Source organism: Myxocyprinus asiaticus, chromosome 22 (assembly GCF_019703515.2).
Source record: "Myxocyprinus asiaticus isolate MX2 ecotype Aquarium Trade chromosome 22, UBuf_Myxa_2, whole genome shotgun sequence".
Lineage (NCBI taxonomy): Eukaryota > Metazoa > Chordata > Actinopteri > Cypriniformes > Catostomidae > Myxocyprinus > Myxocyprinus asiaticus.
Genome location: NC_059365.1, coordinates 7465917 through 7490272, shown reverse-complemented (window position 1 = coordinate 7490272; position 24356 = coordinate 7465917). Strand labels below are relative to the sequence as shown.

The 24356-nt window shown below is 39.3% G+C and overlaps 1 protein-coding gene across 5 annotated transcripts in view; it reads right to left on the bottom strand.

Moving 5' to 3' along the window:
* The window catches only part of LOC127413360 (LIM and calponin homology domains-containing protein 1-like), a 133760-nt gene that overhangs the window by 38707 nt on the left and 70697 nt on the right, over positions 1–24356 (bottom strand). For all 5 annotated transcript variants that reach the window (XM_051650451.1, XM_051650454.1, XM_051650453.1 and 2 more), the window contains exons 4-7: positions 20801–20904; positions 6935–6965; positions 5253–5363; positions 2029–2227 (exon numbers count right to left, since the gene is read on the bottom strand). In XM_051650451.1, the coding sequence (XP_051506411.1) occupies positions 2029–2227; positions 5253–5363; positions 6935–6965; positions 20801–20904 (445 nt within the window). The remainder of the gene's footprint in view (positions 1–2028; positions 2228–5252; positions 5364–6934; positions 6966–20800; positions 20905–24356) is intronic.

Here is a 24356-nt window from a genome sequence, read left to right as displayed (position 1 = left end):
ATCTCGGACAGATTGACGAATTCAATTGCAAAATGGACTGCTGTAGAATGCAAGACAGGCTTATGCTCAATAATAAGGAAATAAATACTATATTGCCTTCTTAAGCCACTTTTTGTATTGTCATATAAACAGTGTTGGGAGTAATCGGATTACAAAGTAATTAGTTACTGTAATCTAATTACTTTTTAGGCACAAAAGTAGTGTAACTACAGTTACTGACTTTCAATGAATGTAATTACTTTTAAGTACATTACTTGGGTTAAAATATTTCTAAAAAAATATGTTAAATACAGTTAAAATGTGAATTCATATGTTCGTATGTACGTCTGTTTGCAGTGAGAGCTGAAGGGTGTGCGACAATGAACAAGGAGAAAATAGACATTATTATGAATTTGTTGAGCGGAAAAGCAAAACATTTCTGTAAGTGTTTTAGAAAGTAACATAATATGTTACTTAATTAAGTAATTAGTAATGTGATTACTTTTTCAATGAAGTAATTGGTAATGATTATAATTTTAGATAGGTAGTTAGTAATTTGTAATTAATTACTTTTTTGTAACTTACCAAACACTACTCATCTGCCACAATAATGTCATGCATTTTAATTATCTGAATTATATTATATTCATTATATTCATTATAATTATTATATTCATAATTATTTAAATATAACTATTTATAATTATATATTAAATTATTGTTATTTGTGGGCCTTTCTCAGCAAATCCGATTCAAATAATTAATCAGCAAATCATGTAATTAATTTGATTAAAAATTGTAATCGATTGACAGCTCTAATAATAATATGTATTTATTATTGACATGGGATTAATAAGAGTGCTCTAGATTTTAGCTGACCGACAACAGAGCATCAGCTCCAGACAGGAGTGCATTAGATGAGCAAACCCCAATATAGAGTCTTTTCTAGTCTAAGAATTGTGCATGATGACTCAGCACTAAATATTGACAAAAATTTGTATAAAAGCAATCGGGCCTAATTTGCAAAAGTGAACCTCTCTTGATGATGTAAATTTGCAACTTGCGTTCTTCTCATCCAAAATCCATCTTTGCAGCCTGGGTTGTTACAACTGCTGCTAGCACACATGGTGGTTTTTACGTCAAATAATATGATGTGAAAAGTGTGCAAATTGCAATTGAACCATGTATGAAAACAGCCTGTCTTACCACAGCTTACTTTCAATGTCCAATATGCCTGAAAACCTACAAGAGACTTTTTGACCAAAAGGCTTCATTCATATGCTATGTATATATTGTTAACGAAAGCAATAAAGTTTTACAGGCGTCTTGTTAAAAACATTAACTGCTCTTGTTATACACTGTTGAAATCAACTTATGAGAAGAGTGACATTATAAAATACCTTTATATACCGGCAAGTTATAATTACATCTCCATGTGTGCTTTAAACCCTCACATAAATATCCTGCAAAACCATTTACAGTTCTGTCAAACATTTATTAAATATTTACAAAGTCAACAGAAAAACTCTTAACACGCATATGCTGAGTTTGTTACTCGTTAAATGAAAAAGAATTACAGACATGACACTGTGTGTACAGTAAGTACACAATAAGTTTATTACAGCACAGAGTTCAAATTTAACACAATTTACATTTGTCTACAAAACTAATTTCAAGCTTTTAAAGGGAAAGTTCACCCCCCCCAAAAAACAAAATTTCTGTCATCATTTACTCACCCTTATGTTGTTCCAAACCTGTATGATTTTCTTTTGTGGAAAATAAAAGGAGATGTAAGGCAGAATGTCTGTCTGTCTGTCTGTCAGTCTATCTATCTATCTATCTATCTATCTATCTATCTATCTATCTATCTATCTCACTTTCAGACAAAGCTTGGTCTTGACAAACTTTACCTATCCAAATTTAAGTATAATCTCACTCATTTCCTGTGATCCATTAGGAATTCATTGAAAGTTTTTTTTTTTTTTTTGGAATAATATGCACTGATGAATCATTCACAATAGGACCAGGTGTGTGTGTGTGTGCGCTCACCATCACTGTAGCCTTGGGCAAGCAGGCCGTCGGGCGAGGGGGTTTGGCGGGAACGGGAGCCGATGGAGTCCAGGCTGTCGAACGAGTCGTCTCGAGCGTGTCTTGGTGGAGACAGAGAGTCACTGCGCTCGGACTCCCAGCAGTCTATATAACCACTGTCCCTGATGCTACGCTTCGGGCTGTCCCACTCCTCTGCCTCCTGAGAAACACACACACACATAATCAATATCACAAGTTCACCCATTCATTACATTTTTTCACAAACTCAAGGTTCCACCTAGTGGTGTTTCGGTCATGAACCACTTGGTGTTTTAGAATGAACCATTTAAAGTTCTCATGAAATAGCTTGACAAGCAGTTTTCTCTCCTGTGTTGATGTTTCAATAACTACTTTTGCACAGATGTGCACAAATGACCATACCCAATTAAAATGGCAAAAGGACATTAATGAAAACCATAACTCATTTATTTAGCCTATTATTATTGTCTTTTTCTATAGCTCGATATAAGCCCAAGCCCAGAGAGAGGAATAAATAAAAGATTTGCTTTGTTGTCATTTGTGGGGAAATCACTAATGCTCCATAAACACCATTTCTCAACTCATCTAATTTTAATAAAGGATAATAAGAATTGTTTCTGTGATTAATAACTTAATATTTTGAACACATTTTACTGGTGTAATGATGGAACCTACAGAAAGGGTCACTAAATGAATCAGTGAACAAGTTTTCTTTTTGGTGACTGGATTCAAAAGATTCAATCAAAATCCCCAGCCCTAGTTCCTCCCCTGGACCCAATTTTGGAGAGAATAAGGGGAAACTGAAATGGATGAGGTGTGACAAATGAAGAGGAAATGAGGTATGCAGTTGTTCATATAACCTCATCACTGTGCTTGACAGGAACTGGGAAATAAAGAGCAGTTTTCTGATTAAAGAAATAACAGCACAGGTCAAGAGCACCAGTCAGCTCTTTCTCAATCAGCTTTGCACAAAAAACAAGCCTTTCATTAACAACCTGCAACTCTGCACTGCCTCTAGGACAGATCCGAGATCAGTCTGTTTATGACTATCTGACCAGATGGGAAAACGCTTTTCATGCAAAGGACACACGACACGATGGAAAAATTATTTGCAGCCCAGTGACATCACCCTCCTTTTGACCGCATCCTTTTAGCTGCTGTTTGAATCCATGTGATAAAGCCTTTGGTCTCTCCACTATTCTAGAAGAAACTGCCAGTTCTCGAGAGCAGTGGTTCCCAACCGGTAGGTTCCCAACCAAAAACAGTTTACAGGTCTGTTCAGGGTCGCTGACAGCAGGGGAAAACAATGCAAATAAATGCAAATAATAAAATGTCACTGACCTTATAATTGTGCATAGTTAGAATTACAAAATGAATAGACTTGTCAACTTTTAAAAGGGAGCTGTAAACATTTCCATATGTTTTGTTGTTGGGGTTAAAAATCCATCTGTCACTTGGTAATATGGCTAACAGTTATACAATATTTGTCCCAGTGTTTTTCCAAGGTTTTAGTCTGGCAAATCACTCTTTTACCAGCTGTTGTTTATGCATTTCTAAAATTGTAAACTTTATTCACCCGTGTAATGTTAATAATTGTGCATATTTTTAACGTATGCAGTTCATGGTAAGAGGAATATTCTGGGTTCAATACAAGTTAAGCTCAATCGACAGAATGTGTGGCATAAAATTTGTTCTACTCTTCCGTCCTTTTCTTTAAAAAAGACTAAATCTAGGTTACAGTGAGGCACTTACAATCAAAGTGAATGGGACCAATTTTTGGAGGTTTAAAGACAGAAATGTGAAGCTTTTAATTTTATAAAAGCACTTACATTAATTCTACTGTTAAAACTCATTAATTTTTAGAGCTGCAAAGTTGTTTAAATTATCATTTTTACAGTCATTTTAAGGTTTTAGGGTTTGTTGACATAATTTTTTTTTTTTTTTTTTTTACTGCACTTACATAGAGCTTTTTTAAACTTAGTGGTTCCAAAGCGCTTCACACTGTGACACATTCACCCATTCACGCACACACTCACACACCAATGACGGCAGAGCTGCCATGCAAGGCGCTAGCCTGCCATTGGGAGCAACTTGGGGTTCAGTCTCTTGCCCAAGGACACTTCAGCATGTGGAGTCACCAAAATGACATCATTTTGCCAATTAATTTGTAAAATTGGCTATAACTTTACACAGAAAAGTTTAGTAAGCGATTTTATCACACTAAAATCATGTTAACATGCATATTGTTTATGTCTTGTGACTATACTTTTGAAATATTGAGTATTTTAATGGTTACAGATCAGTCCCATTCACTTCCATTGTAAGTGCCTCACTGTATCCCAGATTTTTGCTTTTTTAAAGAAAAGGAGGGGCAAGTCAAAATACATTTTTGTGATAATCAATATTATACTGTACCATTAATGCTGTCAATTGAGCTTAACTTGTATTGAACCCGGAATATTCCTTTAATACATTTCAGTGACTGATTTGAAGTATATTTTTGCTTACTTTTGTATGATAACTTATTTTGTAACTGTGTTGGGTCGCCACTTGATGTCCAATGTATCCAATCTGGGTCCTGAAGCAAAACCAGTTGAGAACCACTGCTCTAGATAAGGCATCATTTTAACATATGTGTGAGGTAGAAATGTTAAAAAAACAGGGCACATTTGAGAGAAAATATCCCACACAAAAAAACACTGACATTTATATTTTGCCCAGTGAGGTGTATATGAGATAATTGTTTTCACTGGAGTCCAACAAAAGATCTCAGCCCTGGTTGAGTCCAATCATCTGAACCCATCTGAACGATAAACAGTCACTTCCAATAGTGACCTCGAGATTGATGTGGAGAGGTGGAGTTTTTCTCCAAAGACGGGACACCCTAGACCCTGTTAAACTCATACCTCTTATTAAAATAATCATGCACAACTTGCTTTGTACACAAATTCTGATAGAAAAAGTCAGTGCATTATACAATTCTTGTTAAGTAGATATTAAAGTGTTCTGGTGGTTGCTTATTGGACTATGTCCAAAGAGCCCATCCCCAAGTTTCTATGATATTCTGGTGTTTAGATATGGTTTGGGTCCACCCTTCAATGTAAGTCTAAGTTTTATTATTCCCCATGCAGAAATTGTGAACGTGTAGCTGCAGATTCTGTAGATGAGGGCAGTTAGAGATGCATGAAGTTTTGATTTGTTTTTACCTTTCTCATCTGTGACAGCAGCCCTTCAAACTCGTGCAGGTCCAGGGTGGGCCCGTTATATGTGGCACTGCTATTAGCTGCTCGGCCCAGCCAGTAGACAGTGATTAAAACCTGGAGTAACAAAATTGATTGTAAAAGGTTGCTGTTTCTTAATTACAGAGAAGCAACAGAGGATTGTCCTTTTCAGATTATGGTCTCCACAAGTTTGTGCAAGATCTGATGATCCATGTTATCCAGCATGATTTGAGAATGTTCCAAAGAGCATCTTGTGTGCTTCAGTGGAAGCAATGAAATCTGACATTTTCAATGTCATAAATGTACAGTCGTTATTTGAATAGTGACCTAGAAATTGTAAATATTTTCTCTTTAGATAAAATCATAATGTTTCTTTATTTGTTATTTATTTCCAAGTTTAAATTACATTCTGAATCCCAGATTTTCAATGTGGTCTAAGACTTTTGGACCCCATTGTACAGAACAATTACTGTATACAATAGGGCTGGGTATTGATACAGATTTCCCATCTGATATGATTGCGATTCACAAGTTCATGATCCGATTCCAATCTCGATTTGATATCAGTATATAAAATAAATTCTCTCTCAGCTAATGCTCTTAATTATAAAGGAACCTTTTAGGCAACACTTCTAGGTACAATTCGAAAATATAATTTTATAAATTATAGTTTTTCATCAAATTGGTCACATTTTAGCTTTTGAAAAATGTTCAAATTCAGTCTATTCCATCAATTAATGTCTTGAAATTACATATATTATGTTGCATATACCTTTTTGTAAAATTTGTATTGTTTACTTGTACTATTTTCAAGTATTTACATTGATATGTAGAACATGTGCTTAATCAGTACTGTCTCTTTAAGACTAGCGGCATCAGCCAGTAAGCTCAAATAATGAAAGAAGATGTGCGTAATTTCTTTAGTGCGTCCATGTGTGATTAATTAAACCAAACGTTTACTCTCAACACGCAGTGAAAGGACCTCTGTGTTAATACCTTAGTCTCCACTATACTACTCAATCACTGGTGAGTGAAATCTGAACATTTAATAGCCAGTGGCTAATCATAGACATTTTTAGTCGCATAGCATGAGATTTGGTTGCACATGCGAGTGATTTACTTGCATTATAGAGGGTAACCAAATGGACATTTCACGTTTAAACTAAAACAAGCTAGGCTATAAAACATCTCCTTCTCTCCTGAAACAATGAGAGGATTATTCTTCCCAACACATATTTGATTGTAAGCAAAGCTGAACACCTCGTTGAATGTGTTCTTACGCTAGGAACAATATTGCTTTGTGTGATCATTTGTGGATAATCAAGCTAATATAGGTGTTGTGGAGTCAACACAGTGGGTTATCATAGTCCTGCCCCAAACTCAAACCATTGTTTGAGCCAATGTTGTTGTGTCGGGCTGGTTGGGATGCTCAAACAAACAGAGCAATGTTTTGATAAAGCCTGCGACAGAGCCACAGTGTTTATACTTTTCCGGGAAGTCAACCAACAAATGGATTGCTTATAGCTATTATCTGCATCTAAAGCTAGAATATATCTTAAAATAAAAACTGACAAACTTCAGCTTTAATATAACTAGTCTAGGAACAATACTAGGGATTATATCATCAGATACCTGAGCAGACATGGCACTCTATTTACAGTACTTACATGTTTTATCTTCTTGTTGTTGTCTGGACCTCTATGAGGAAGTGAAAGAGAGAAAATTAGAAGTTTGTCCTTAGTGCACTCAGTATACTGTATGCAACTCAAATAAACAATTAAACTGAAGTGAACAGGTGTGATGAGTGGAAGTACAGCGCAAGTATGCACCTATCCTTATGTTAAAGCAGAAAATATCATCATCTTCCTCCCTCTTTCACATACAAAATTCAAAACCTCTGGGCAAGTTTTTCGGCAGTTTTTCAGCATACTGTATCTGAAACTCACTTAATACATGTAGGCTACTCCACTTAAACAAGAGAGTATTGTTATCTAAACGTCACATTTGTGCTAAGATTAAATGCAAGTACTGTATAACTGGGAGAAACAGTGTGACAACTTTTTTGTGCATTTTTTTTTTTTTTATTATTTTTTTTACTTTTTGCTCTTTATCATCATGCAGTAATAGAGACCCTCCCCTCAAAATCCCAACACAAGTGGTCACAGGAGACACATTTGAGAGGCATAACTAATACCAGGTTTAAATGCTAATGCACCTTATGTGACCAATTGTGCTTGGATCATCCAAAGCACATCATAATACCAGGTGTAAACATGGCCTGTGACAAACTACCTCTACCTCGTGTCCTGTTCTACAAGCTCATTTTCTCTCCTTTTACTTTCAGTATAAAGAAAATTATATGAAAAAGAAAGGGATTGAGAGAGAGATGAAAAAAGAGAAAGATAGATAGGAGATTGATAAATGAGTGCAGCAGTAATTTCTGCTTTCCTTCGTGACTGAAGAATAAAAGGAGGGATTGTTGTTCTAAGAGTTCTTTCTTTAAGATCTACACCACATGACAGATTCCGATACATATTAGAACATTCACTCTGATAGCACCTTCTGGCTGTCGACCTCTCTTTCTCTCATTCCCTTCACCTTTAATAAAGTGTTCATTGTTTCCATCAACAAGACTATTTGCATACTTTAGTCCTGCGCTCACTTTATAGATCTGTCCCTGCTCCAGTGGAAAGAGTGATGACAGGGAGATATGATAGAGTTGAGATATATTGGAGAGAGCAGAGGCAGGCCAGTACAGGTGAGAGACAGAGACAAGCACGTATTATGTAGATTTCAGATGTGAAAAAGGAACACAGTAGTTTTTCCCCTCATTTAAGCAGTTTATTTGCTAAAGAAACTAATTGTACAGGGTGTGCTGAGTGACTCCAGCCAGGTCTCCTAAGCAACCAAATTGGCCTGGTTGCTAGGGAGGGTAGAGTCACATGGGGTAACCTCCTCGTGGTCGCTATAATGTGGTTCGTTCTCGGTGGGGCGCGGGGTGAGTTGAGCGTGGATGCCGCGGTGGATGCCATGAAGCACTATGTCTCCATGGCAACGCGCTCAACAAGCCACATCATGAGATGCACGGGTTGATGGTCTCAGACGCGGAGGCAACTGGGATTCATCCTACGCCACCCGGACTGAGGCGAATCACTACACGACCACGAGGACTTAAAAAAAAAATAAAAAAGTAATTGCACTCTCCGCATTAGTGGTCAGCTGATGGGCTTTTTATTGGCTGATGCAGATATCTAGAGAGCAGGGTGGCCGACGGCCGATTGGTAGCAAATTAATGTTTACAAAATTGCTGGATTTAAATTTAAACTTATTTTATGCAATATTTATTCAAATTCATACACACACACACACACACAAAAAGCCTTTGACAAGGCTGTCGTAGACCTAAACAATTTTCGGCCTATTTCTAAACTGCCATTTCTATCCAAGATACTGGAAAAGATAGTTTTTAGTCATCTTACTTCATTTTTAAAGAAGAAGATGGTCTTGGACAGATTTCAGTCAGGTTTCAGAGCTTGTCATAGTACAGAATCTGCTTCTCTTCAGGTAGTAAATGATCTGTTATTAGGAGTGGACTCTGATAATTGTGTTGGCTTAGTCTTGTTAGACCTCAGTGCTGCTTTTGATATGATTGATCACAATATTCTTATTGAGTGTCTAAGAAACTGTGCTGGCATTCAGGGTATGGCTCTAAAGTGATTTACATCCTATCTGCAGGACAGGATGCTTTCAGTTAAAATTGGGAACGTTTCATCGTCACCAGCACCTGTCACATGGGGGGTCCCTCAGGGATCTATTTTGGGACCGGTGTTATTTTCTTAATGTATGCTTTCCCTTGGCTCAATTTTCAGAAAGCATGGCATTTCATATCATTTCTATGCGGATGATACACAGATGTGTCTCCCTTTGAAGCCTAGAAATTACCTGTTTGTTAAATCTCTTTTTGAATGCCTGGAGGATATAAAATGCTGGATGAATAAAAACTTTCTCCAGTTAAATGATAAAAAGACGGAGATCATAATTTTTTGGCCCAAGTGGCTGTGTGAATACATTGAAGGACAGTTTAGGTCCCCTGTCTTCTAACGTGAAAAATTTTGTTAAAAAACCTGGATGTCATTATTGACACACATCTTAAATTTGACAGACAGATCAACTCAGTTGTTAAGAATAGTTTATTTCAACTGAGAACTATTGTCAAACTTAAATCTGTACTTTCATTTAATGATCTAGAGAAAGTGATTCATGCTTTCATGTATCATCACGCCTTGATTATTGTAATGCCTTTGTAGAGCCGAGGAGGGCGGGGCCGGGCTGGAATGAGACACACCCGGTCCCCAATCAGCCTGATGGGGCGCGCGAGGGATAAAGGCGGCCGGGGACGACAGTTCGAGAGAGAGAGAATTGCAGACAGCTGTACTGCGTGTTTTCAGTTGTGTGTTTTGGTTGTGTTTTTTGGTTAATAAATTAAGTTGTCAAGCCGGTTCTCGCCTCCTCCTTTCCACTAAACCCCTTACACTGGTGCCGAAACCCGGGAAGGAGGAGGGATTCCCGTTGCAGGATCCTCGACACTGCCATCCACCCAGGGGAGCGCCGCTGCCGTCCGACGGGGGACGGAGTAGCCCGACCACCCGGACGCGGGGAACGGCCGCCGTCCGCGAGGCGAGTGGGGACGGGACTCCCCGACCGCCTGGAGTGGTAGGGCCGCTGCCAGGGGCGGAGGAGAGTCCCCACGGGACGCCGGGAACGCGGAGGGGCGTTCTGTCCGCTGGGGGTCGGAGGTCTGACTCCGGTCCGCCCGGGGAGGAGCGGCTGCAGTCCGCCTGAGAGGGTAGAGTAGTGATCAGGGACCACGCGATGGCGCATCAGAGAACCGGTGAGTTTCTCTTTTCTCTCTCTCCTCTCTCTCTCTCTGTCGCTCCGTGTTGGCCTTTCCCTCGCCATTTTGTGTTGTTGTTGTTTTTTTCCCCTCCTGTTTCCTCCCAGGTCGAGGAAGGCGGGGAGGACCCGCCGGCAGTCGGGGCATAAGGCACGCCCCACCCCCCCCCGGAGAGGAAGGGTGGGGGGGATGTACGTCATGCCGGGGGCTCCCTGGCCTGAGGCAACGCCGGGAGGAGTGTAGAGCCGAGGAGGGCGGGGCCGGGCTGGAATGAGACACACCCGGTCCCCAATCAGCCTGATGGGGCGCGCGAGGGATAAAGGCGGCCGGGGACGACAGTTCGAGAGAGAGAGAATTGCAGACAGCTGTACTGTGTGTTTTCAGTTGTGTGTTTTGGTTGTGTTTTTTGGTTAATAAATTGTTATTTAAGTTGTCAAGCTGGTTCTCGCCTCCTCCTTTCCACTAAACCCCCTTACAGCCTTGTATTTAGGGGTAAGTCAGGCTACCCTGTCACATCTGCAACTGGTTCAGAATGCTGCAGCTAGATTGTTGACTAATACCAGGAAGAGGGACCATGTAACCCCCATTTTAGCTTCCCTTCATTGGTTACCTATAAAGCAAAGATTAGAATATAAGGTATTGATCTATGTTTTTAAAGCTCTACATGGTCTGGCACCAGTTTATATTATGAAACTTACAAACTATCACTGTACTCAGAGGTCTCTCAGATCAAATAATCAGCTGCTTCTTGATATCCCTCGGTCACGCCTAAAGTGTAAAGGGGATCGTGCCTTTGCTGTTGCTGCTCTGAGGCTGTGGAATGGGTTACCACAGTTCGTTAGGTCCTCGACTTCTGTCTATATGTTTAAAACCCGTCTGAAGACACACTTGTTCTCTGTAGCATATGATACGTTTTAATGGTTTTATATTTGCTGAAGCAAACATGTGTGACAATGGATTTGTATTGTATGGATTTGTATCTGTTTGCGCCTGTTTTGTATATGGTGTACATTACATAATTTTATCCTTTTAACTGTACAGCACTTTGGTACACTCAACAGTTTTTAAAGTGCTTTATAAATAAACTTGAATTGAACTGAATTTAGAAATGGACACTACGTTGAATAATCACTTCTTTAGATCTTATTCAGGACAAATGCCATATTCAATTATTTTGAGATTGAAAATAAGGCTGTGAGGGATAGATTTACAGTCTAATCAATGGGTTGTACAGTCGAAATGTTCTAGATCACGTATAAACATTACTTGAGTTTTCTGGTGTTTTTGGTTAACTGGATTTCTTTTGGCATGACTTATTTTTTAACATTTAGTCAGCTGAAAAAGATATTAAACATTACACGGATGAGCCAAAACATTATGACTACATGCCTAATATGCTGTTGGTCCTCCACGTGCCACCAAAACAGTGCTGACCTGCTGAGGCATGGACTGTACAAGACCTCTGAAGGTGTCCTGTGATACCTGACACCAAGACATTAAGAGCAGATCCTTCAAGTCCTGTAAGTTGCGAGGTGGAGCCACGTGGATCGTACTTGTTGGTCCAGCACATCCCACAGATGCTCAATCGGATTGAGATCTGGGGAATCTGGGAGACCAGGGCAACACCTTGAACTCTTTATCATATTCATCAAACCATTCCCGAACAATGTGTGCAGGGTGGCAGGGCGCATTATTCTGCTGAAAGAGGCCATTGCCATCAGGGAATACCATTGCCATGAATGGGGTGTACCTGGTCTGCAACTATGTTTAGGTAGGTGGCACATGTCAACTTGATGTCCACATGAATGGTTGGACCCAGGGTTTCCCAGCAGAACATTGCCCAGAGCATCACACTGCCTCCACCGGCTTGTCGTCTTCCCACAGTGCATCCTGCTGCCATCACTTCCCCAGGTAAACATCGCACACATACACAGCCGTCCACTTTATTTAAAACAAAATGGGACTCATCGGACTAGACAACCTTCTTCTGCTGCTCCTAGGTCCAGTTCCGATACTCGCGTGCCCATTGTAGGTGCTATCAATGGTGGGCAGGGGTCAACATGGACACTCTGGCGGTCTGTGGTTAAGCAGCCCAATACACAGCAGGGTGCAATGCACTGTGTGTCTGACACATCCCTCCCGTAATCATCATTACATTTTGCTGTAACTTGTGCCACAGTAGAGCTTCATCGCCTTTGTTGCCCTCACGCATCAATGAGCCCATTTTGGTTTGTTCCTCCTCGGACCACTGTCGGTAGGAACTCACCACTGCTGACCGGGAGCACCCCACAAGCCTTGCCATTTCAAAGATGCTCTGACTCATTCGTCTGGCCATAACAATTTGGCCCTTTGTCGAAGTCGCTCAGGTCTTTACTCCTGCCCATTTCTCCTGCATTCAACATGCTGATTACAAGAACTGATTGTTCACTTACCATCTAATCTACCCAGACCTTGACATGTGGCCTTGTTAGGAGATGATCAATGTTATTTGCTTCATCTGTGAGTGGTCAAAACGTTTTGGCTCATCAGTGTATAACCCATTGAACAGACTGTATATCTGTCCTGCACAGCCTCATTTTCACTTGAAAAATTAAGAAAAATTAAGTATGTTGTCTACCTTGTTAGAGGTTCATTAATCGGCCAAGTAGGCACAAATATCGGCCAACACGATAATCTCAAAACAGCCAAATATTGTTAGATTAATCTGCCTGCCTGATATATCTGCCTATCACTAATCAGTATTCTAGTAAGAGCTATTTTATTATAAATGGAGTGGGTCACCTCATGGGAGTCGACATGTTAAAGGAATTTTCCAGGTTTTAAGACAAGTACAGCTTAACTGATAGCATTTGTGGTATAAAGCGGATAACCACAAAAATAAATTTTGACTGGTCCCTGATTTTCTTTAAAAAAAGCAAAAATCTTGGTTACAGAACGGCACTGTAACAAGTTTCACAGCATGGGCAAGGAGGAGGCGGGAACCAGCTGAACAGCAATGTAAACTTTCATGACAGAACATAACTCAAACAAAAGTGCTTTGCAGCAAACAAAACAAAGACACACACAACACGTGTGTCTCTCTCTCAAACTGGCATCCCAGACCCTCCTTATCTCTCTCCGGATGATTAGACAACTCAGCGCCAGGCATGTGTCATCACGGCCCAGTCACGCCCTCCTCCTCGTCATACTCCTCCACCTCCAGATTCAGGCCAGGGACACCTCCGGCCTCACATTCTACCCCCCCCCCCCCTTCCTGGAGGGGAGGTGTTGCCCTTTCAGCCATCCTTCATCCGGCCGGCCTTCCCCACCTCCTGGGAAACTAAGAGAGAGACGAGGGAAGGGAGAGGGGAGAGAGAAAAGTGAGAGAGAGAGAGAGAGAGAGGAGAGAGAGAGAGAGAGAGAGAGAAGGTGGCTAGTTGGTCCCCGGACACACTGTCGCCTGGTCCTCGGCCAGCTGGGCAGCAGTCCTCCGCAACGCCGTGTGATGGCACTGGACATCGCCTCCCGGCAGACGTCAGTGGCTCCTCCGCCTCCTGGCAGCTGGCAGCGAGCTCCTCAGCCCCTGGCAGTGGCTCTTCCACTTCGGGCAGCCGACAGTGGCTTCTCCGTCTCCTGGCGAACTGCTCCAGTACCACCATAACATACCTCCTCGGCGTTGTGACCCTCCAACAGTGGAGAGGGCTCTCCGACAGCACATCCCTCCTCCCTCCCAGGTTTTGGCACCAATGTAACGAGTTTCACAGCATGGGCAAGGAGGAGGCGGGAACCGGCTGAACAGCAACGTAAACTTTATTGACAGAACATAACTCAAACATAACATAAGTGCTTTGCAGCAAACAAAACAAAGACACACACACACAACACGTGCGTCTCTCTCTCTCTCTCTCTCGCCACTCCTTATCTCTCTCCTGCTGATTAGACAACTCAGTAGCAGGCGTGCGTCATCACGGCCCGGACGTGCCCTCTTCCTCATCACAGGGACTTAAAATACTCACTGTTTTAAGTATAGCCACAAGACATGAACAATATGCGTGTTAACATGATTTTAGTGTCAAAATCATGTACTAACCTTTTCTGTTATACTCAGTTCTACAACTTTGTTGCCATTACACCATAAACCCTGTTATCTTGCAAAAACAATGATTATGAGTTTTAAAAGAAGAATGAATGTATGTGCTTTTATAAAATTATAAGATTCACATTTCTGCCTTTAAACCCTCCATATTGGCCCCATTAACTTCCATTGTAAGTGCCTCACTGTAACCTTGATTTTTGCTTTTTTTTAAATCTAAATGATTGTGGTGATAAACATTATGCCACAAATGCTGTCGATTTGAGATTAACTTGTATTGAACCGGGAATATTCCTTTAAAATCAAATGACCAGCCGAATGCTGCTCACTTATCTCTATAATCTGCCTATTAATGGACACTTTCAGTCATGGAATAAATTAATCATGGTTTACTACAAATAGCGAATTTCTACAATGGATTTAGTTACTGAAAACATTTGCGTGATGCTGTCAACAATTAGAATCAAGTATTCCAGAGAATATTCCTATGAAGGCTATATTAAGAACTGATATGTTCTGCTTCTAATATTGGCCAAATCAGACTGACAGCAATCCTTTGAAATAACACTGGTCAGTATTGGCCAATACTAAGACCCCATCAACCCTAAAATGTTTTGGTCGAAAACTGACTGATTTTGCTACGTTTACACCACTCATCCACACTGGAATGGCTTGTTCCTCCACCAAAAATTTTGACATTTGAAAAACCACTTTATCATTGCACACTTTGGAGAATGATGAATCGAAAATGTATAGGTGTGGACGTGACCTATAGCCACAAATTTATTGTACATCCCTATTTTTAAATAGGGATGTACAATACAGTTCTCAGTACTCTGAGAAGCTGAAAAACAAGTTTTCAGCTAATGACCCTGCATCAGTGTGGAGTGGCATGAAACAATTCACAAATTACAGGACTCCTACCCCCAACCCTGTGGTGGACCAACAACTGGCTGACGACCTGAATGTGTTCTACTGCAGATTTGAAAGGCCCAATCTCACACCCCACACCCACTCTGACCTTCTTCATACAAACACCAACACCTCCTGCAACCCCCCTCCTCCCCCTTCCTGCTACTCAACCTGCACTTAAGATCTGTGAAGATGATGTGAGCCGGGTCTTTCGGAAACAAAAGACAAGGAAAGCTTCAGGCCCAGATGGCGTCTCACCAGTGTGTCTTCAATCCTGTGCTAACCAGCTGGCCCTCATCTTCACACAGATCTTCAATAGATCACTGGAGCAGTGTGAAGTCCCATGCTGCTTCAAATGCTCAATCATTATTCCTATCCCAAAGAAACCAAAAATCACAGGACTTAATGACTACAGACCTGTCGCCCTGACGTCTGTGGTCATGAAATCATTTGAGAGACTAGTGTTGGCCCACCTGAAGAACATCACTGGACCCTTTCTAGATCCCCTTCAATTTGCTTAGAGCAAAGAGGTCTGTGGATGATGCAGTCAACATGGGATTGCATCATATCCTGCAACATCTGGACAGACCAGGGACATATGCAAGGATTCTTTTTGTGGACTTCAGTTCGGCTTTCAACAACATCCTCCCAGCTATACTCCAAAATAATTTACACCAACTCTCTGTTCCCATGTCTATCTGTCAGTGGATTACCAGCTTTCTGATGGACAGGCAGCAACTTGTGAGACAGGGGAAACTTCCAGCACCTGTACAATCAGCACTGGTGCCCCCCAGGGATGTATGCTCTCCCCACTACTCTTCTCCCTCTTCACCAATAACAGCATCGCCAAGGACCCCTCTGTCAAGCTCCTGAAGTTTGCAGATGAGACCACTGTCATCGGCCTCATCCGAGATGACAATGAGTCTGCATACAGAAGGGAGGTTGAACAGCTGGCTGTCTGGTGCAGTCAAAACAACCTTGAGCTGAACACGCTCAAAACAGTGGAGATGATTGTGGACTTTAGGAGGAACACCCCAACACTGACCCCCCTCACCATTCTAAACAGCACTGTGGCAGCAGTGGAGTCATTCAGGTTCCTGGGCACTACCATCTCACAGGACCTTAAGTGGGAGACACACATTGACTCCATTGTGAAAAAGGCCCAGCAGAGGTTGTACTTCCTTCGCCAGCTGAGGAAGTTCAACCTGCCACAGGCGCTGCTGATACAGTTCTACTCAGCAGTCATTGAGTCTGTCCTCTGCACTTCAATAACCGTCTGGTTTGGTTCAGCTACGAAATCAGACATCAGAAGACTACAAAGGACAGTTCAGACTGCTGAGAGGATTATTGGTTGCCCCCTGCCCTCCCTTCAAGAACTATACACTTCCAGAGTGAGGAAAAAGGCTGGAAAAATCACTCTGGACCCCACTCACCCTGCCCATTACCTTTTTGAACTGTTGCCTTCTGGCCGACGCTTCAGAGCTCTGAGCACCAGAACTGTCAGGCACCTCAGGCTATCCATCTCATGAACAGTTAAATTGCCCCATTGAGCAATAACTACGTGCATTACACAGCTTAGTCTTTTTTTATATTTATCCAACCTTTTCTGCCATTTCATTCCTCTGGAAAAAAAACAAAAAAACATTTGCAATGTACATAACAGATAACAGATTTGTATTAGATTTGCACTACGTATGTGCATGTGTGTATGTGTATAATAATTTTGTTATTTTTTATTATTATCTATGTCTTGCTGCTGTTTTTATATTGTTTTTGTATTGTTGTACACTGGAAGCTCCTGTCACCAAGACAAATTCCTTGTACACTACCGGTCAAAAGTTTTGAAACACTTGACTGAAATGTTTCACATGATCTTAAAAATCTTTTGATCTGAAGGTATATGTTTAAATGTTTGAAATTAGTTTTGTAGACAAAAATATAATTGTGCCACCATATTAATTTATTTCATTATAAAACTAACATTTAATTTAAAATAAAAAAAGTTTTTGAAATTGATGACTTGGACCAAATAATAAAGAAAAGCAGCCAATAAGTGCCCAACATAGATGGGAACTCCTTCTATACTGTTTAAAAAGCATCCCAGGGTGATACCTCAAGAAGTTGGTTGAGAAAATGTCAAGAGTACATGTCTGCAAATTCTAGGCAAAGGGTGACTACTTTGAAGATGCTAAAATATAACACAGTTTTGATTTATTATGGATTTTGTTTAGTCCCAACATAATTCCCATAGTTCCATTTATGTTATTGCATAGTCTTGATGACTTTACTATTATTCTAAAATGTAAAAAAATATTATAAAGAATGAGTAAGTGTTTCAAAACTTTTGACCGGTAGTGTATGTGTAAGCATACTTGGCAATAAAGCTGATTCTTCTTCTTCTTCTTCTTCATTCTTAAATATTCTTTTGGTAATGTTCTGTCAGAGATGTTGTCAGTGGTTATACAAGAATGAGAAACTGACTAAAGTAGACCTTTACTCCAAATAACTACAACTTTAAATTGTGGCTTGTATTTCAGAATTGCAACACTGATTGGAGTGCACAGGCCAACAAACTCATTCAAACTGAGAGGGATGAAATTCTACCTATCTCGGCTATCCTTTGAGTTTGACAAACCAGTCCCGTAAGCAAGCCGATCTCTGTGATTTACTGTAGTTTCACTCTGGTTCTTAAGAAATACCTCCTCACACCTGACGGCTTATCCCTCACTGAGAAGAGTTCAGTCTCTACAGAAACAACTACACATCTCTGTTTAATATCTGATCCTATTGGCTAAGACCTTTAAAACAAAGACGACAACAACAAAAGCAAAAAGGAAGTGGTTAGTACCCTTGAAGCCTGTCGACAAGGACATGTACAATAAACAGATTTAGAAATAGTATGCTTGGGAACAGTAGAGTGCGGAACAGTATTTCCTCTTCTCCACACACAAACACTCTAAAGAGTGCAATGCAAGGTTTGCCACTGCAGGTTGTAACTTTGGCACCACTTTGATTTTACTTTAAAATTGAAGATAGAAATTAAACCAAAGTTATCGATTTTAGTGGGTTGAAATGACCTCAAACCCTAACAATACCCAAAAAGAAAATTGTCATTAAATTTTTCTTTATTAATAGTTTTTACTTTTAAGGAAATCAAGGGATGTTTTTGTCAAATTTATCTAACTTCTGGTTTCAAGTGACTTGGGACTGTACTTCCACACCAATGCTCCTTGATACGCTCAGAGTTCATGAGAGAAATTGTGATGTTCAATTTCTGAATGAATTGTTCTTTTGATGCAAATCTTTTCAATGAATCGGGTGATTTTTGTTTACTGATTCGTTCACAAATCAAATTTGATACTTCTCTAATGAAAGGAGAGCTAGGGCATATGTCATGATTTTCAGTGTATAACGACTTCAGTCTGTTATTATTTTGGTCTTTTCCTCACTAAAACAAACTATTGTATGATTTCAAAAGACTTCATATATTGCACACAAGTTGTATGGAACAATTTTGTTGTACAACCCCAATTCTGAAAAAGTTGTAATATGAAAAATGCAAATAAAAACAAAAATGAGTGATTTGTAAATTATAATCACCCTTTGCTATATTGAAAGCTCTACAACTACACATTATATGATGTTTTACCCTGTGAATTTCATTTTTTTTTTTTAATGTACAGTCATTTCAAATTAGATGATTGCAACACACTCCAAAAAATTGGGACATTCGAGAGTTTACCACTGTGAAACATCACAATTTCTTCTAATAACACTTATTAAGCATTTGGGCACTGAAGACACAAGTTTTTTTAAGTATAGAAAGTGGAATTTTCCCCCATTCATCCATTATATAGGTCTTTAGCTGCACAATTGTGCGGGGTCTTTGTTGCCGGATGGTGTGCTTAATAATGTGCCATACATTCTCAATTGAAGGCAGGTCAGGACTGCAGGCAGGCCAATCTAGCACTCACACTCTCTGCTTACACAGCCATGTACTTGTAATTCAGCCAGTATGTGGTTTGAAGTTGTCCTGCTGGAAAATGCAGGGATGTCCCTGGAAAAGAGGGTGCTGGATGGCAGTATATGTTGCTCCAAAATTTTTACATATCTGTCAGCATTCATTCATGGTGTTCTCACAGATGTGCGAGTTACCCATGCCATGGGCACTGACACACCCCTGGCCCATACAGACACTGACTTTTGGACCTGACGCTCATCCTTTTCCTCTTTGGCCCAGATAACACGAAGGCTGTGATTTTCAAAAACCTTTTGAAATGTGGACTCTTCGGACCAAAAAACACAGTTTCACTGATCTACTTTCCATCCTAGATGAGACTGAGACCAAAGAAGTCAGCAGTGCGACAGTGTTGATGTAGGGCTTCTGCTTTGCATGGTAAAGTCTTAACTTGCATCTGTGGATGCAGCGGCGAGTGGTGTTGACTAACAAAGGTTTACTAAAGTTATTCCAAGCCAGTGTTCATGATATCCATTACAGATGAATGACATTTTTTAAGACAGTGACGTCTGAGGGATTAGAGATCACGCGCATTCAGAAGTTGTTTTCGTCTTGCCCTTAAACGCACCGATATTTGACCAGATTCCTTGAATCTTTTAAATATATCGTGCACTGTAGAGGGTGAAATGCACAAAATCTTTCCAATTTGTCTTTGGGGAACATTGTTCTCAAAGTGCTGGATTATTTGCTGATGCATCTGTTGGCAAATTGACATGTCTTGAACGATCCTTACTCTTGAAGGACTAGGCTGTTTTTGGAGGCTCCTTATACAGTATTATGACACAATTACCTCACCTGTTTCACATCACCTTGTTATTTTAACTCATCAAATTGTTATTAGTCTTAAATTGCCCCTGTCTCAACTTTTTTGGAGTGTGTTGCAATCATCTGATTTGAAATTACTGTACAGTTAAAAAAATAAAATGAATAAATAAAATTCACAAGGAAAAACGTGTACAATGTGTAGTTGTAGTGCTTTCAATATAGCAAAGGATGAATATAATTTACAAATCACTCCTTTGTTTTTATTAGCATTTTTCATACTGTCCCAACTTTTTCGAAATTGGGGTTGTACTTTTATGGTGTTATTGTTTCTTTTTAAAGCTTGAAAGCTTCAGTCCCCATTCACTGTAATTGCATGGAAAAGAGCAACCAGTACATTCTTTAAAATTTCTTCTTTTGTGTTCCACGACACAAGAGTCAGTAATGATGTTTTAATTTTTATTTTTGAGTGAACCATCCCTTTAAGAAAGGTATTTAGGGCCAATTGTAATTCCATGTCGACTTCAATCTCATTGTGGTCTTTGTGAAACAATCAAGATATCAAAGAGGTCTAGCTAGCGATTTTTATTTATAACTGTGGGTTAAAATATTTAAAGAACACAAGCTATGCAGATCAGTACAATTAAATGTTTAATTTAATGAGGTAACCTTATATTCATTTGTATACATAAAATGTAATCAAGTTTGTTTTTCAATTGAAAACCAAAACATTTGGGAACAATCATAGAAATCCACAATTCAAGTAACATTACAAAACAAATTTCTTTAAAGTTTAAAATCAAGGGTTTCTAAGTTAGCATACATATATGGATGTATACAAACACAACAGGGTAAAGAAGAAAGAATGATCTTACTTGTAGGTGCGTGTGGAGGTGTCTTGCAAATCTCCAGGATCAAACAGCTGAGAGCCCTTCAAACCCAACTGCTCACAACCCTTTAGGAAGAGCACCACATTATCCTAAAAACACATACACACATGAGTGGATCCCGCACAAACTTAGCGCCAAGACTAACTACACACATCATTTAAAAAAAAAAAAAAGAGGGGAGGCAAACCGACGCCAGTGGTTTTGGGCACCCACTGCCTGCACATTCAAAACACTCTCTCTCTCTCTCTCTCTCTCTCTCTCTCTCTCTCTCTCTCTCTCTCTCTCTCTCTCTCTCTCTCCGTTGCTAGTTTATACTTTTAAACACATACTCTACTTCAGGTGCAGGAATACCGCCCCCCCCCCCCCCTCTCTTTACAATGTAAAATAAAATACAATAACATGAAATAGAATACAAATTACAATACAATATAAAATAAAATACAATAAACTTTCAGTTAAATATATGATACAATATAATGCAAAATATATTTCCCCCCCCTCTTTCTCTCTCTCTCTCTCTTTTAGGTGATTCTGGATGCTTTGTTGACGTATGCAACCTGAGCTCTCTTATCCGCTCTGTTCTGCTCTCCTCCGCTGCTTTCTTTCGCTCCTCTCTGGTTCCCAGCACCAGTGAAAGGCCCCAGACCCTTTCCTGCTCTACACTTTCTCTTTCAACCTCTCTCTCTAGTGGACCTGGAAGGGTGGCACAGTTTCCTGTCCCTAGTGATTGTTGTCCCACTGTTGTTTTGGAAGCACAATTTTTTTTGAGAGAGAGGGAGAGAGAGAGGGAGAGAGAGAGAGAGGGAGGGAGGGTGGGGTGGGGGGTGATAGTGAGGGAAATATATTTTGCATTATATTGTATCATATTTAACTGAAAGTTTATTGTATTTTATTTTATATTGTATTGTAATTTGTATTCTATTTCATGTTATTGTATTTTATTTTACATTGTATATTGCAATTATTATTTTTATTTACACAACTGGAATTTATTTATAATTATTGTTTTATAAATATAAATATAATATATTGTTTAATAACAATATCTAAATAAAAATAAAAATATTGTATTAAATATATTATGTATAACAGAAATAATATATAATATATTACATTTAATAAAATTATTTTTATTTTATTTATATATTGTTATATAACGTCCTTACTGAGCAATGTTCAAATTGGATATGGTAAATTCTACTCAATTACTATTATAAGTCATTTCCTCAGTGGATGTCTTTGCTTTGTAACTATAAGAGATTAGAATGGTCCTAATCTATAATCTACAACGGTCCTAATCTTTTCTTCATTTGATCGAGATAAATTTAAACTTTAACAATTCTTTAATTCTTTAACAAAACTATAAACAACTGAATTAACAAAGATTCATTTAATATGACCACAACACCAAAATAATAATGCCTGAATAATAAGCAAGAATATTTAATTTGACTAGCTGTAATATGCTGCCCTCTGGTGTACAGGAGGTCAGTGTGCAGAATAATGGACTGCAATATTTCAGGCCTCTGATGAATGGAGGGCAAAACATTTAGATTTCAAACCTTGCAAAGTAATATGACGTACAAAGGTAGAGGTTTCACTTCTTAGCAAAATTAATTGCCACCAAGATATAAAACAAAAGACTCTAATTTAGACTTGTCTTCCAAACTTTATTGCATCAGTATTGCCATGAAAATGAATGAAATAAAGATACACATGAAGCAAAATGATTCCATTGACTAGTCATATGCCTAAAATATATGGGATACTGTAAATGACCCAATTCTAATGAATACAGCTAATACAACAGCCTCAAGACTTGCCTACTTTAGGCCTCAAACTGTCCGCACACATATAAACACTGACTTTGCTATCTAAACAAGTACAAAGCATAGAACTCTATTGTTTTGATATTAAGGTAGTTAATAAACCTTACCCCTAATAACAGCCAGAAGTCATTGTCATATTTAGTGACACATCTAGTTATGTAAGCATATGCACAGTTCTCTTGTCTTGCATAGATTCATAGCTTAATCCGACCACAAATCTTTCAAAGATTTGCTGTTATAAGCCTCACAAACATTGTTTGGGACTTTGTAGCAAGTGTTGCAAAGGAAGGTGTTTATATGCTACCCTAAAATACTCAGCAGTCCTATTTTGTTAGACATATCACTTCATGGCTGAGCTGCTGTTGTTACTAGAAGTTTCCATTTCACAATAACAGCACTTAGTGTTGGCCATGGCACCTTTAGCAGGGAAGTAATTTGATAAACTGACATGGAGAATGGATGTGACATTGCCAAGTTGAAAGTGACCAACGTTTCAAAATGTACAATTACTCGCATGATTGTGCGCTTGGATTTTTGCACCTGTCAGCATTGGAACAGCTGAATGCAGTAATTTAGAAGAGGTGTTCAGAAAACATTGGCCTTATAGCAATAATGTTCCAAGATAATACACAGAATTCCTCCCTTTTTCCTTCACCTCCATCCATACAGCCTCCCAGCCAAGAAAAACATGCTTGCATATAAACAATGCGCTGACACCTGCATAAACTGTCTGGAACTGGCGAGCTAACAAAAATGTTGGTGATGGAGAAACAGGAAAAATGAGAAGTAGACAGTTGAGATGGGGAGGAAATGGGCTGCAGGATTGGGCAATGTTCAAATTAGAACCAAAAAAAGGTTTTGCAGCCTAATGCCAGAGAAGAACCTTTCTTTAGAAAGCCATCTTTGTACTGGAGAACCTCACTTCTCCTCTGTTAATGAATGATACCTAGAACCAACACACTGATCTAAAGGACCTATAATGTGACATCGAGAACTTCTGTAATCTCCAAAGAACCATATAGCCAACTCATAAACTCTATAAAGTGAAGAATCAAGTTATTGATAAGAAAGAACTGACCAAAAGTGCTGCAAAGAACCTTTTGGAGAACCTTTAATGTTGAAGAACCTAGAAGACAGATGGTGTCAGAATAACAGGATGGTATCTCTGTATGGTAAAGAAGAGGTGTGCGATATTAGCAAAAATGCATATCGCAATGTTCTCAAATTCTGGTTAATAATTTTTATTTATAAACATTTTATGGAAAAGTAATTCAAAAACTGCTTAAAACTAAAATTAAAGGTCATTGTGGCTCAAAACAATGTTGAAAGTAAAAGTAGGCCTATCACAAATTTGAAGAATTCCCCTTTTTATTTATATATTTTTTTACAAATATGCAACTTATTATAGCATGACCAACAATAACTAAGGGGGTGTGGCTTAGCGGAGGGTCAATTCAACACCGAACACCTTGTAATAACATGAGCAAAGGAACACCAAATCCAGCACCAAACCAACTTAAACCTAACTGGACCTGCAAGGGAATTTATGCTGGTCTAAATAGGTCTTTTCAGCAGGCATACTATTTTTGCACAAGTAGGTCTGAAACTTTCATCTTATGTGTGTTTCCAACTAAACTACTGTACAAAGAAAGAGCACATATAAGCTAATATGCACATATGGTTTATGTTACATAGCAACACAAGATTTATGC